The sequence below is a fragment of the Aethalodelphis obliquidens genome, unplaced genomic scaffold (assembly GCF_003676395.1).
Source record: "Aethalodelphis obliquidens isolate GAN/ISIS:26980383/991018 unplaced genomic scaffold, ASM367639v1 scaffold55, whole genome shotgun sequence".
Classification (NCBI taxonomy): Eukaryota; Metazoa; Chordata; class Mammalia; order Artiodactyla; family Delphinidae; genus Aethalodelphis; species Aethalodelphis obliquidens.
This window is the reverse complement of record NW_020837999.1, coordinates 995,394-1,011,326: the sequence shown is the minus strand read 5'-3', so window position 1 is coordinate 1,011,326 and position 15,933 is coordinate 995,394. Positions and strand designations below refer to the sequence as shown.

Genomic DNA, 15,933 nt, shown 5'->3' with positions numbered 1-15,933 from the left:
CATTTTTTTTAAATCCTCACAACAACCCTTAACATAAACATTATTATTCCCATTTCCAAGCTGGGTAAAATGAGGCTCAGAGAGATTATATATATAACTTGCCCAAGGCCCAGCATCAAAATACATGTTTTCTCAACTGTACTATGCTACTGAAAAGGAGCAAGGGGAGTCAACACAAATAAATACAATGCACAGAAGAAATGCAGTTAAAATTTTTCTTTTTGTTAAAGACAAAAGGTAGCCTAAATTACAGTCTCATATCTAGCGTGCTTGTGTAATTCTTATTAACCAGATAATCTCAAAACTGACATTATCACATTCAGAGAGTGCATAATCTTACTCTTCAGGACCACACATTTATTTTTACTTCTCGTTGGTTGATTGCTGTACTTTTTCAAGTATGCATATTTTGAGAAGCTGTAGCTTAGTCTATATATTTTTAGGTACATGAGGGAACAGAGCCAAACTATTTTCTCTTCTGAAGGGTGTTTTGCTTACTGCATTACTGTTTCTATAATACTATACAGTTAAAGCTCAATATACTTCAGTCTGCTCGATTCTAAATCCCTCCTATGGTAAATAATCAGACGTACAGTGGAGAAATCCAAGAAGTGATTCTTTCCTTTCCTACTCATTCACTTTTCACTTTCACAATGAAAAAAGAGTTTTTTAATTGAAGTGTAGTTGATTTACAATGTTGTATTAATTTCTGCTGTACAAGAAAGTGACTCAATTATACATATATATTTTTTCTTTTTCATATTCTTTTCCATTATGGTTTATCCCAGGACATTGAATATAGTTCCCTGTGCTATACAGTAGGACCTTTTGTCCATCCATTCCATATGTAATAGTTTGCATCTACTAACCCCAAACTCCTAGTGCATCCCTCCCTCACCAACCCCTTGGCAACCATAAGTCTGTTCTCTGTGAATCTGTTTCTGCTTCGTAGATAGGTTCATTTGTGTCATATTTTAGATTCCACATGTAAGTGATTTCATATGATTTGTCTTTCTTAGTTCACTTAGTATGATAATCTCTAGTTGCATCCATGTTGCTGCAAATAGCATCATTTCATTCTTTTTTATGGCTGAGTAGTATTCCATTGTATATATGTACCATATCTTCTTTATCTATTCCTCTGTTGATGGACATTTAGGTTGTTTCCATGTCTTGGCTACTATGAACAGTGCTCCTATGAACATAGAGGTGTATATGTCTTTTTGAATTAGTTTTGTCCAGATATATGCCCAGGAGTGGGATTGCTGGGTCATATGGTAATTCTATTTTAGTTTTCTGAGGAACCTCCATACTGTTTTCCACAGCGGCCGCACCAATTTACATTCCCACCAACAGCGTAGGAGAGTTCCCTTTTCTTCACACCCTCTCCAGCATTTTATTTGTAGACTTTTAAATGATGGCCATTCTGACTGGTGTCACAATGAAAATTTTCACAGTCTGCTAGGTCCACAAAATAGTTCCACATCCACGGAGGGTGCTATGAAATAGGCACTTTCCTTTTGGTATCTGGGAAATTAGTAACTTCTGCTGTTGTTACTCAAATATAAATCCTTTATCAATTCATATCTGAATGAACAGAATGGTTTCTTCACTGCTATTCTTCCCTGTTGCCTTTCTCCCTAGTAGTAGTACACCATCACTAGATTAATCATTCTAAAAAAATCCATTATGTTACTCCTTTTTTTTTTTTTTTTTTGCGGTACGCAGGCCTCTCACTGTTGCGGCCCCTCCCGTTGCGGAGCACAGGCCCCGGACACGCAGGCTCAGCGGCCATGGCTCACGGGCCCAGCTGCTCCGCAGTATTATGTGGGACCCTCCTGGACTGGGGCACGAACCCACGTCCCCTGCATCGGCAGGCGGACTCTCAACCACTGCGCCACCAGGGAAACCCTATGTTACTCTTTTTAAAAACACACACACATGCATGCACACACAGAGTAGTACAGATTCCTTAATCGAAGCATCCATGCTCTGGATCCACTTTATCCAATTATTCTTCATGAAAAACACATATCTAGATTGAGCTGTTTCTGCTACCTAACCCTATTCCCACCTCAGTGGCCATCAAATAGCACCTAGCTTTTACAGTTCATGATAGGCCACAATTCCCTCTTGAAGATGTCTCTGACTACTGTGGTTCATACTAATTTCTCCATTTTCTTCCCCATTACCTCTTCCAAAGTACTTTCAGAATATCTCATACTACGGCACCTGATTACATTCTGGCTCCTAATTGTTCTTTTTATTTAATGAGTTTCTTATTGTCCCACTTTTTAAAAAATGTCACTGACTTATTATAGAAAGGGTCCAGTCGTTCAGCAGAATGTCCCATAGTCCAGATTTGCCAGTTTACTTTCTTTTGATGTCATTACATCATTATCACATGTATTTAATAGGTTTTATTAAATTTGGGTTCAACTTTTTTTGGTAAGAATACTTCAAAAATAGTGCTCTGTGCTTCCTATTGAGACACGGCCTTGAAGAGCACATGGTATTTGAAAGGGTGAGGATGTATGTATGTGTGAGAGGATAAGGGTGAACATTACCGGCAAAGGAAAAACATGTGCAAAGGCACAGATGGAAGTAGGTAAGAATGTGATGTATTCAAGGGAGGAAACGATCTACACTGGCTGGAGTAGGTTTTCCGTACTGTTCATGGCACTGGATGCACAGGTTTCGTCCTATCCAGCCCTGCCGAACCAGAGCTAGAGGCTCAGATATCTTTATATTTCTAGAGCTAGAGGCTCAGATATCTTTATACTTACAGAGTTCCTAAGGAAATTCAGACGCTTTGCCAGGCCTGAAACCCTCTGGTCTGGGGAACAGCATACATATAAGTAGTCTGCTCTTGGTATGTCAAGCTCATTCCTGTTTCAGGGATTTGGGGCATGACTTACAGCACCTTCTCTCCATTGAAGTCTCTGTTTAACTATTACTTCCTCAGTAGAGTCTTACTTGATCACTCTGTTCAAAGTAACCAACCTACTTCACTTATTTCTTAGTGCTTATCTGATAGCGTCTTATTTATTGTTTTTGGTATGTTGCCCTCACTAGAACGTATGCTCCCAAAGAGTGTGGACCTTGTCTGTCTTGTTCATGGTGGTGGTAATTCCAATGCTGTTTTTTTTTTAGTTTTATAAATTTATTTATTTTATTCATTTATTTTTGGCTGCATTGGGTCTTCGTTGCTGTGCATGGGCCTTCTGTAGTTGCGGTGAGCGGGGGCTACTCCTTGTTGAGGTGCGTGGGCTTCTCATTGCGGTGGCCTCTCCCGTTGCGGAGCATGGGCTCTAGACGTGTGGGCTTCAGTAGTTGTGGCACGCAGGCTCAGTAGTTGTGGTGCACGGGCTGAGCTGCTCCGCGGCATGCGGGATCCTCCCGGACCAGGGCTCGAACCCGTGTCCCCTGCATTGGCAGGCGGATTCTTAACCACTGCGCCACCAGGGAAGCCCAGTTCCAATGCTTAAGAAGAGTCCTGGGTATAAAAGGTGTGTGCTATATACGCAGGACGAATGGATAAAATTGGCAAATTTAGGAAATTCTTTTTGGAACACTCCTACGTAATGTAGATAGAAAGCCATAAAATTATCCTTTAAGCCTGTTTTCACTAAGATTGGGGTTGTAAGTACCTTCTTTGAGAATTCCTCTTTGTATTCTGGATATTTTGCTTTATGATAGCTCATTTCACCTTACTGTTTAAAAGGAAAAATTGAGATAGCATTTCATAGAAGGTAACAGCAACCCTGAACATCTATCTAATCAGTTCAATAATAATTTCCAAATGTACTTAATGGACTATTAAATCAGTAATTAGAAATTAAATTTTGCTAGGCTGCAAAAGATGTCAAAATTATGTATGCTCAGACTATGATATTTTAAAATTAAAATTTTATTTAATTAGCATTCCTCAGAGAAAGATATTTTAAAATTAAAATTTTATTTAATTAGTGTTCCCATAATCTATATTAAAATTTACTTCTACCCTGATGACTTATAAAAATATAGGCAGGGCAGTATAAATACACAGAAAGAGCTCATGGTGGTTAACAAAATTCACTGATATAGAATTGTTAGCAACAACCAAAAAAAAAGCCCACAGAAAAAATGATTTAGGGTTTGAGGAGTAGGGAAAAAATATGAATAAACTTTTATATAAGCTGTTTTGTGGGGTGTTTGGAAGCATTGCTTCCTTTCACCCACACTTTTGTGAGCTAAAGTTAATGGATTTCTATTGCACTCCTGTTGTCACTATTGCCTAATGCTTTCCTATGGATGAAGCAGACACCTGGTTATTTAAGAAGGAGGATAAATGGGCCAAGGCAGCTTTCCCTATCCCCAATTCACCAGGGAGCGTTTGAGAATTCCACCTGACATGAGGACAGCACTGTGCTCTTAAACAATCTGCAGTTTGATCCGATTGTTCCCCAGTGGGGGAGGTAGGCCACAGCTCACTCAAGAGTCATTGATTGGATTAACAGCCTAATTCCCAACAGATGAATAGAATACTGATGTCTTGTCAGCCCAGATCACAAAAGGAAAACACAATCTGCTTCTACAGCTCAGAGATTTAACCCTCTATTTCCCCTGAAGCTACAATTTCAGTTTTTCATACTGTAGTTTCTTCAGAACTATTTGCCGATAAATATAATCAAATGGTGGCTTTTTATCACCATCCACACACTTTCATCCTCTTTTAGAATAATTTTTTAAATCTTTAAAAACATGGAAAGATTTTTACTTCAGTTTTTACTGTCCACATTAGTCCTGCTGCCTAAATTCTTTCCTGGGTATCCAAAAGAAATATTACATAAGCTGTTTTCTCGGGACCCAATAAAAAAGGACACAGCCTATGGGAAGAGAGGTAGCAAAATCCACATATTCAAAGATAAAACTATTCTGAGCTGTTTTTCTGGCATAAGTGACTGATTTTATTAAGGGGAATGAATGATTGTATTAAGAGTCTCAATAAATGTTCGCTTTAGTTTATTCCCCTACTCTACCCTCTACCTCCCAACTGTAATTTAATAACTTTTGTGTATGGCTGTACAACTAAGAGTCAAATAAAAAGGTATTACTTCTGGTATTGATTTAAAAATAAGAACAAAAGACTTCAAGTCATCTATGAATTAGAATTCTATAATAAACATATACATGCCTTGTATGAGTAGCAAAACAGACAAAGATGCAGTATTGTGGGCAACTTTAATGATAGTTCATTTTGTATACCTTTCTGCCTATAGCCTGCCAATATAGCAAGAAAGACTGATTTTAGTCAGTTGTGAGTAAAAACAATGATGGTAGTAGCAAATCTGTTTACTGCACTAAGCAATTTATGTGTTCTCTTACGTAATCCACGCAACAACCTCATAAAGTAGGTATTAAGTTATCTCATTTCACAAATGAAGAAACTGAAGCTTAGGTAGGTTAAGTAACTTTGTCTGAGGTCACAGGATTTATAAGGTGCAGAGCCAGAACTTAAGTCTCTGGCTTCAAAGCTTATGCTCTTAAACACTACTGGGGTTTTACGGGTTTCTCTGTATATCTTCATATTTATATGGAGATTTTTCAGTATCTGAGATTTTAAAATATTCAGCCTTCTCTTAGAATCTGTTATTCTTTTGGAAAAACATCTCTGTGTGTACAAATGTTCTCTCTTGGCTTCTCTTTTTCTTTAGGACATTTTAAATGAATTTCAGGATAGCCCCCTAAAGTTAGCCACATCAAAACCAGAAAACTTTTTTGCCTATGGCTTTGGAGTCATATTCAACCTATCCCTTTTCTTTACCTCTTATACTGTCCTTCATCAAGTGAAGTTGATTGAATTCTCCTTCTGTACTGTATCTGATTCTTTCTTTCTCTACAGTAATGGACCTTAACCAGGTCCTAACCTTCTAATCCACTAATTCCTACAAGAGCCTCCCTAATAATTTATCTGGTCTCCTATCCCTTTTGCAAGCACTGTCCTAAGCATGCCATTCTTCTACCTGAAACTTTGAAGCATATTCTAATTGTCTTCAAGTCAGATAAGAATTTCTAACTAAGGATTTCCCTAGCTTTTAATAGAATTTGGCATATTTTTATGGTTTTAAAAATTAACATTGTACATATAGGAAGTTTAGATCAGTTCAAATATGAGAACATATTATACAAAATAGATTGTTTATATTATTCGGTATTATACTATTACATTACAATCTGATTCTTTATGGTAATATATGCTTCCATAATACCTATTATTGAAAAATAACAGTTACAGGAAAGAGAATTCATTTTTTGGAAAGACCAAGGAAAAAGCTCAACTAACACCAATTAAAATGCATTCACAAAATATGTAGAGCGTAAAAGATCTTTATGCTACTCCCACAGATCTTATTTATGTATCTATGTATGTACTTAATTCGGACATGTTTTCTTTCTAAAACAAGTAGTTAGAAGATACAAATACCATGAACACATTCTAAATCAAGACAGGCCCTATTAGAGGTTCCTTAGAAGGCGGAAGACCTTCAGGAGGATGATTCCCAAAGAATTCCTTTCCTAGCTATTGGAAAGAAGGTGCAATAGAGTGCATGAAGAGGCAGAAATGCTTCCTTGCATGTTAAAGACAGAAGCACTTCCATGGTGGCTAGAGACGTGATGCTCCAATGCCACAAAGAATAGTTCATAGCTATTTTTTTTTTTTAATGAAGGATTTTTGTTCTTTCATACTGTGTGGACTCAAATTCGAAGGAAATTTTGATAGTCCTCAATAACATAAATTGGAAAGGCAGAAATCTTTGTTCTGGATGCCCTGGTCAGGCATAAAGTTAGCTGACAATGCTGGAAACCGTGGTAGGCATGTCCACTAATCAATCTTTAAAATATAATACCCTGAAAGATCTATTGTTTTTTAATAATACCGAGAGGTTTTCACATCCTACAGTCTACAACTTTAGATTCCTATCATGTAATACAAAAACAGCATTTTAGCAGATATTCTAAAATAAGTCATATTAACTTTAGTTATTCTCTCAAACAGTAATGTTAATATCAAACAGAAACCAAAAACCAAAACCAACCAAAAAACAAATGAATAAAAAAACCCCAAACAATTTCAGTAACAAGGAAAATCAAATCAATGGTGTATCCTTTGTGGTAACAGAGATAGACTTGTCTGATTGTGGAAACCAGGTTAAAGACAAGGGCTTGGACAACTGTGCCCTGAAACAAGCAGACTGCAGGTTTTATAAATACATACAGAAATAATTAAAATATAAGGGGTTTAGAGGGATTAATCTCCTTTAAATAATCTCTGCCACAAAGCCTGTAAAGGCACTGCTGGCACCAGGCCCATGTGAGACCAGCTGTCGGATATCAGAGCAGGAGAGAGATTAACTGCTCCCACTTCTGCACTGACCTCCTCTGTGCAGTCTTCTCTGGACTCCATCTTCAGTACTCACTGCACCACAGGGAAAGGTCAGCAGAATATACCTGCTACCATGTGGATCATTATCATTTGACTTGATTACCTATCCTTAGCTGAGGAGGAAAACCAAAACAAAAAAGAAGGTTGGTGCTGGAAGGGAATCACAAAATGTAGGCTCAGGACTCTAGGGAAATGCAGGAGGGCTCCGGAAAAGTGCTGATTACCTGATTCCATTCATTTAACCCATGGAAATTTCAGTCACCTTTAATTATTTTCAAACTGAGTTTTAAGTAATGCAGATAGTACCCTTACTCCCAAAGCAACTGATAACTCTTTAAAACAGGAGCATTTGGTGGCTTCCCTGGTGGTGCAGTGGTTGAGAGTCCGCCTGCCGATGCAAGGGACCCGGGTTCGTGCCCCGGTCCGGGAGGATCCCGCATGTCCGCGGAGCGGCTGGGCCCGTGAGCCATGGCCGCTGGGGCTGTGCGTCCCGAGCCTGTGCTCCGCAACGAGAGAGGCCACATCAGTGAGAGGCCTGCGTACCGGAAAAACAAACAAAAAAAGTAGCATTTGTTTTGCTTCAAAGCTAGCCACAAATTCAACAAACATATATATTTTTTTTTGCGGTACGTGGGCCTCTCACTGTTGTGGCCTCTCTCGTTGCGGAGCACAGGCTCGGGACGCACAGCCCCAGCGGCCATGGCTCACGGGCCCAGCCGCTCCGCGGACATGCGGGATCCTCCCGGACCGGGGCACGAACCCGGGTCCCCTGCATCGGCAGGCGGACTCTCAACCACTGCACCACCAGGGAAGCCCCAACAAATATTTTTAAAAGGTGACAATGCAATGAATAAAACAAATCAGATAGATTTTGGGGGGGCCTCCTCTATATTATATGGTATTTCCATAACTTTAAAAGGAAACCATTAAAAAATAATAGACAAATAGCTTCGCAGATTACATGAATCAATGTTATGTAGAAGTCTTTTAAAAAATACAGTGTTATAAAATAAGATATAAATATTTTATGAAAAAAGATTTGTTTGAATGGAATTTACTTGGACAGATAGAAGAAAATAAAAGTGTGAAACAGAAGAACATTACGAATCACTATAAAGCATTTAGACACTGTAAGAACAGATATACATGTACGGATTAGCATACGTATTCTTCCACCAGAAGAAAATGAGACTGAGTGCTGCACTACCTTCTTTAAAAGGGTCTATCTAAGGTTCCTAAGTTTCTTTCTTTCCAGTTTTGCCTCTATGATTTTCAGACACCAACAAATCTCTCTGCTATTATAATTTCTTCTCGTCAAAAGGTGACTGTTTTTGGTCTCCTATTTACTTCACAGGTACATTTTAAGGACAAATGAATAAATAGTGTCTAACTCTCTAGACTCTTGAGTAAAAGTAGGCTATTAGATCAATTCTAAGTATTTCAGAGGAAATACTGCTGATATAGCTAGAGTGAAATATTCTGGATAACACAATTACCATTATTTCTTACACAAAAATCAAGTTTCAAAGAATCAGAATATCAAATGTAGTTTACTTTTTTAAAAACTAGTAAGAAGGTGCTTTGAGTTTTTACATAGTTAAAGGGCAGAAGTTCTCATTAAAAAGAAAAATTTAAATATCAGGATACCATAAACAACAGCTTCATTCTACTATTAGGCAATGGGTCATAGAAAACTTATGTTCAGTTTCTATTTTTTTCAGTAACATAGAGCTCCCATACTTTTCTCTCCTGCACTGTCTCTAAAACGAAAGCTCCATCGTCTTTATGTTTTCCTTCCCTTTGGAATGGGTTTTAAAGACTGCCAAAGAGAAAGCCAAATGTCAAATACACGCCTCTCCACTCAAGACTTTATTGATGCCCATCAACACATTTTTCACACATCAGAGCGCTCTCAGATGTTAATGACTTTCAGGCTAAGTGATTTGATTCAAATTTTGAACCACTGATCCAGAGGTGAGTATCCTTTCAGATCCCCTAGGCCAGTGGTTCTCCAAGTGTGGGCCTCAGAGGAGCAGTATCAGTTCCACCTGGAAACTTGTGAAAAATGCAAATTAGGCTCCACCCCAGACCTATGGAACCAGAAACTCTGGGGGTTGGGCCCAGAAACTTGTTTTAACAAGCCCTGATGATTCTTATGCTAGTCAACATTGGAGGACCACTGCCCTATGCTAGTATATTCTCTGTAAATGAGCACCATCTTTTGGACAAATAGAAGTAAATATCAACAGCAGTGAACAAACTGAATGTAACAAAAAGTTTACTAAATTATTTAAACAATTTATCTTTTCCTTAATTTTTAAATTTAAACATACTTGGCAGGACTTCTTTTCATCTTCCAGGGAAAGGCTGCCCATCAGAAAGACCATTATAGTCTGGTGCACTGTTTTTATAGTTCTATAACATAAACTGACATTTATTGGAGCTTCACATAAGATTTTTCCATCAACGGATGTGTTGGAAGAGCAATAACCAAGTATGCTGTGTTGGGCAAATACCTACACATCAGGACACTTTTCAAAGCCATCAGGCAAAGGGGGTCAGTTGAATTTTTTTTACTGCACAGGCTAATGCTTTAAAAGTGTCTTGATGGAATCAAGGAAATTGGATTGTCCCCCCATTTGCTGGGCTAAAACAAGCCTTTTTTACTTATCCCATTAGAGGAACACAAGAGAAACCTTTTAAATGTCACTAAAAATTTCCCTGCATGGCAGAACCCAGTCAAAAGGGTTTTAATTTTCTCTGAGAATTCTTAAGTAATGCAGTATGTCAAGGTTTAATAAATTGTAGGTGGGGATAGTTTTTGTTACAGGCAACAGGCATCTTTATTTTTTTTTAAACAGGTGCTTAGACATCTCTCTATTGAGAGAGGTTAGGGCACTCAAACAGTAGAGAGCTCAACTTCAGTCCAAATAACAAAAAAAATGAACCATGATGGAATCTGTAAAATATCTGAAACAAATTTTTAGGACACTTATAAAAAAGAAAATATTTTAAAATGTATTGAAAGTGATGGTTAATCTTTTTATATGTGATATTTTCGTATTGAGCTTCCTGAAAAATTTCTTGACAAATTTGGCCTTGAACAAAGCCCAAGGAGAGCACAGGGATTAGGCATTCAACCTTCTCTCAAAAGAAGGAGGTACTGCAGAGTGAAGACTGTGTATTCCCAACCTGTAATGGGGTAAAACCCCACATTATACAACTTTCAAAATACTGCAGAAACATCAATTAATAAAAACAAGTTGATCTATGTTATATGGATTGCACACATCTATAGAAATATATATATGAAATATATGAATATCTGCCTTCTATGATCATATATTTATTTTGGTGTATTTGTTGAATGGATATAACCGTTAAACATTATGGGATTTTTTTTTGTTGTTGTTGATTCTTTCCCTCTTAAATAAAATATTAAAAGTACTCCCAACCATAATATAGAGGGAATGCCAGAATGGAGGATTTAAAAAAAAAAAGGGGTGGGGGCTATCTATAAATAAGGGTGGTTCCTTTCTGAATCATCACTTTAATAGAAATATTTTTAACCATACTCAAATGAGTATCATACACCTTACTCTGTCCCCCAGCTCCCCACACAAAGAAGAAAAAGAGGAGAAACCATGCCGAAGAGAAAAGATAATATATTATTATTACCTGCTTTTAAAAAATACTTTTCGCTCACATCAGGATCAGATGGTATGGGGTTCAAAAACAAAATAGTTCTACAGGGGAATCCCGCATGCTTTACTAACTGCTCGTGTTTTGAGTCTACCCTATGACCACAGCTATTTCAGAGGGAGGCTTAGCGAAGTACCTACCAGCTGACAAAAGAAGGATGTGAAGCAGGTTGAGAAAAAGAAAGATTACCCTTTTGTCATGTCCAATCAGCCATCCCTACAGTTCTGATAAATATGCTTTATTAATTAAAATTTGTACTTAAAAGCTAGTATCCTCTTTAATGGAAACTTCAGCTTTATTAAGTTCTTAACAACTCAATGCATTTCATTATTATTTATTCTATCCTGGATATATAGTGAGAGATAGTTTAATTTTTTTTTTTTTTTTTTTTTTTAGCTGTTAGCAATAACTCAGAAGCTCTGGATGAAATTCTAAAGTTGTTAGGCCTTGAGAGTTGAGTCACTGAATGTCTCCCAAGTCTGTCAACTTTTGTAAAAGAACCATCAATTAGAAGAGAAACTAACAAGCAACCAAAGGGAAAAGAAGCTGAAAATGGCAGTAAGGGAGTATATTATGAAATTCTCTAACGAATATTTAATCATTAAAAAACCCTGTCATTGGCTTAACTTTACTGTTGCTTTCATAGGAGGACCTTTGCTAATCCCCAATCCTTACATTCACGTGAACAGAAAAGCTGAGAAAATTCAGTGTCCTTTTTGCTGGAATGCAGGAATTCTTATTCTGGATTCTTAGATTCCTAGGACATCCATGGAAGGGCTTCAGCAAGTATATGAACGTATTAAAACTGTTTGCGAAAATTCTACATCCATATCCTTTCTCTTTGGTGTTCATAGCTCTCCTTATATTCTTCCTAAAAAGGTTAAAGACCACTATTGTAGGGTAGAAGTATAGATTAAAAAGACTGGCCATGAATTGGTAATTGCTGAAACTGGATGATGAGTACACAGAAGTTTGGTGGTATATTATTCTCCCTAAGTTTGCACATGGTTGGAGTTTTTGTAATTAAAAGATTATTTTTTAAAACACTTCTGTGAAAGGAATTCATTGTATACAAGCCAATTCTTGATAAAAGGCTGTGGTAAATCTAAGCAAATTGCTAATGTAAGTGATAATTCTACCTTTCCTTACATCATAAGGTAAGTCAAATGAAGGTAAGGGATTTGGAGTTTTATAAAACATAAGTGTAGAAAACATAAGTGTGGAAATGGCAAAACTTTCAATGATGCAAGTTACCTTACTTTTGAAATCATTATTCTATTTCACAAAATGTCAAAATTTGACACAAAATCACGAAAAAAGAGAGAAAAGGTAATTGGTAAAGCAAAGACTGCAAAGACAAAGGAGGTGGTGGTTTGGTGCTTGAAGGGGAGGGGGAAAACTGAAAGGAATAAAGTGGTGGGTTTAATCAAATCACTTTTAAAAGCTGCAGCCTCTCAGAGTTAACCTTGCCAATCAGAGTAAGCAGAAGCAGAAGCATGTTTGTGCACATTAAACTTTGCCTGTGTCCTTGAACCTATGGTGCACTTCCTCCTCTCAAGCAGCCTGGGAAGGCTTCATAATGCTCACCCTTAGAGAGAACCTTGAATTCCATTAGAAAGCTCCACAGGAAGGAGAAACCCTCAAGTGGCAGCTTGAACCACATAGACAGCTCATACCCTTTACTGATATTAGAAGTGAGCTCATGGGATTAAGTCTGCAAGTCCTGGAAAATTAAAAAGTATGAACACACTGACAAATGCCATTATACAAACAAGATATCTTTAAGTCTTCTTTCCTCTTTTTTTTTTTTTTTTTTTACAGAAATGGCAAATATTTCCAATGATAACATAAAAACTGGTTACTAAGTCTACAATGAAACTCTATAACTGGTCTGGCTACAATCTAACTAATATTATAATGGTATTTACATCTGTATCATGCTTTGCTATAAAATCATTCACCCATTTGATGGCCTAGTACATTTCACACACAAACTATACTTTTGAATAAAAGGAAGTGTGAAGGTAGATACCTTGTCTTTCATATCACATCTATTAAGTTACTATAGTTCTGCTTTGTTCAGTACTATGAGAAAGTATTTTATACAATGTACAGTTTTAGTACTGCATGTAGGCCAACTCAGACTCAAGGTGTAGAAGTTTCTAATAGCTAGAACTTTCTAAAATGGAACAGGCTTTTACTTTGTGAAGTAAACAGAAATGCTCAAACCGAGGCTAGCTGGCTTAACCACCTTTCAAAACTTTAGCAGAGAGAATTCCTGCATTAGGCTGGAAGTTGAACCAGATGGTCTTTAAATTCCCTTCTACCTTTAAGATTTTACAATTATGCTTTATTCAAGGTCACACAATTAGTAGCAGAATAGAAACTGGAATCTATGTAACCTGACTCCAAACCTAGTCTTTCTAAACATAAGGTTATAGACCCCTTATATGTCCTCAGGCAGTAAACAGAAGAGTGAGGTTATTAATTGGGTCAGGGAAGCAATAGTGGGGTGATGGGAACTGGAGAGCTCAAGGGCTGTCAACAGAGGGCAGTAGCTACTCAGCTCTACCTGATTGTTGTCCTATGGGAATTTGTGGAGGATTACCATATTTTCAGATTTTTCAAGAGAATCCTAATATCTGTATTTTATGTGAAATCAACTGACAGTTAATTATAAATAAACTGTGTTGTAACACTATAGGTGCTAAACAAAAATAAATCTTTGGGCTGTATATGACCCATGCCCGTTTGTGACCATGAGACTGTCCTAAAACATTCCATTTCCAAACTACTGATTTTTTGAACTGTTTCTCTAGATTCTTCAAATTTATCAACACCCTTTATGAAATATAAAAGTCTAAGTTTTATATTAACTATAGTCGGCTACATATATAATAGTATTTTGCTCTGGTTTTTATAGATATTCGTTACTACAGTGGTGGTGTTATGTTGGCTTTTCTAAGAAACACTACGTTGCAGTCTCATTGTTCACCTACTGTCCACAATAACTGCCACATTTTCTACAGATAATATTTGTGCATAATCGATCTCTATACCTGTGCATATGAATTAGTCCATAAATATTCTATAGCACTTATTTTACAGAAGGATCACCTTTTCTTTAAAGAGTCACTTTTTTTCCCTGAATTCTTATTCCCATCTTTCAGGCATTATTAACCACTCTCGGAGTGTATCAGTTTGATCATCAAAATGGCAAGCTCACCAGTTCCAGACCTTATTCTGTTGACTCATTTGGGAGCATTTTGTTACTTTGTGTAACTCCCTCACCTTTAATTCATCCTTATAATGTGACATTTAGAAGAATATTTTAGTCTCAGCAACACTGAGCACAGGGAGGTATATTTTATAGAGGCAGGGACAAGATGGCAGAGTGGCAGAGTAGAAGGACATGAGCTCACCTCTTGCAAAAACACCAAAATCACAGTGCTGAAAAACCACTGACAAAAACAAAATGCTGGAACCTACCAAAACCTACCAAAAAAGATACCCTATTATCCAAAGAAGAAGCCACAACGAGACAGTAAGAGGGACACAATCACAATAAAATCAAATCCCATACCCACTGGGTGGGTGACCCACAAACTAGAAAATAACTATACCACAGAAGTTCTCCCACAGGAGTGAAAGTTCTGAGTCCACGTCAGGCTCCTCAGCCTGGGGGTCTGGCAATGGGATGAGGAGCCCCCACAGAATTTGGCTTTGAAGGTCAGTGGGGTTTGATCGCAGGAATTACACAGGACTGGGGGAAACAGAAATTCCACTCTTGGAGAGTGCATACAATGTTTTGTGTGCACCAGGAACCAGGGAAAAAAGCAGCAGCCTCGTAAGAGCCTGGGCCAGACTTAACTGCTGGTATTGGAGGGTCTCCTGTGGAGGCGGAGGATGGCTGTGGCTCACTGTGGGGACAAAGACATTGGCGGCAATAGTTCTGGGACTACTCATTGGTATGAGCCCTCCTGGGGGCCACCAATTTCTCACCAAGACCTGGCCCCACCCAGCAGCCTGTAGGCTCCAGTGCTGGGTTGCCTCAGGCCAAACAACAGGGCGGGAACACAGCCCCACCCATCAGCAGACAGGCTACTTAAAGTCTTCCTGAGTGAGTACACAGTTGCCCTCTAAACACACCCCCTGACACAGCCCTGCCCACCAGAGGGACAAGACCCATTCCCTCCTACCAGGAGGCCTGCACAAGTCTCTCAGACAGCCTCATCCACCAGGGGGCAGACAGCAGAAGCAAGAAGAACAACAACCCTGCAACCTGCAGAACAAAAACTGCAATCACAGAAAGTTAGACAAAATGAGACAGAAGAGGAGTATGTCCCAGATGAAGGAACAAGATAAACCCCCAGAAGAACAACTAAGTGAAGTGGAGATAGGCAGTCTACCCCAAAAGAATTCAGAGGAATGGTAATAAAGATGATCCAAGATCCTGGAAAAAGAATGGAGGCACAGATCGATAAGATACAAGAAATGTTTAACAAAAACCTAGAAGAACTAAAGAACATACAGAGATGAACAATACAATAACTGAAATGAAAAACACACTAGAAGGAATCAATAGCAGAATAAGTGAGGCAGAAGAATGGATAAGTGAGCTGGAAGACAGAATGGTGGAAATCACTGCCATGTAACAGAATAAAGGAAAAAGAATGAAAAGAAATGAGGACTGTCCCAAAGACCTCTGGGACAACATTAAACGCAACAACATTCACATTATAGGGGTCCCAGAAGGAGGAGAGAGAGAGAGAGAGAGAGAGAGAGAGAGAGAGAGAGAGAGAGAG

The 15,933-nt window shown here is 38.1% G+C and overlaps 1 protein-coding gene across 8 annotated transcripts in view; it reads right to left on the bottom strand.

The window, feature by feature from the left end:
- ACBD6 (acyl-CoA binding domain containing 6) overlaps nt 1–15,933 on the bottom strand; it is a 231,393-nt gene that overhangs the window by 53,368 nt on the left and 162,092 nt on the right. For 2 of the 8 annotated variants that reach the window (XM_027086148.1, XM_027086150.1), the window contains one exon: nt 3,399–7,539. The exons of 5 other annotated variants lie outside the window; for them this stretch is intronic. In XM_027086148.1, coding sequence (XP_026941949.1) covers nt 7,513–7,539 — 27 coding nt within the window. In that variant the 3' untranslated portion in view covers nt 3,399–7,512. Of the gene's footprint in view, nt 1–3,398; nt 7,540–15,933 lie in introns of those variants that run through there. One more of the 8 variants, XM_027086151.1, reaches the window with a different exon arrangement.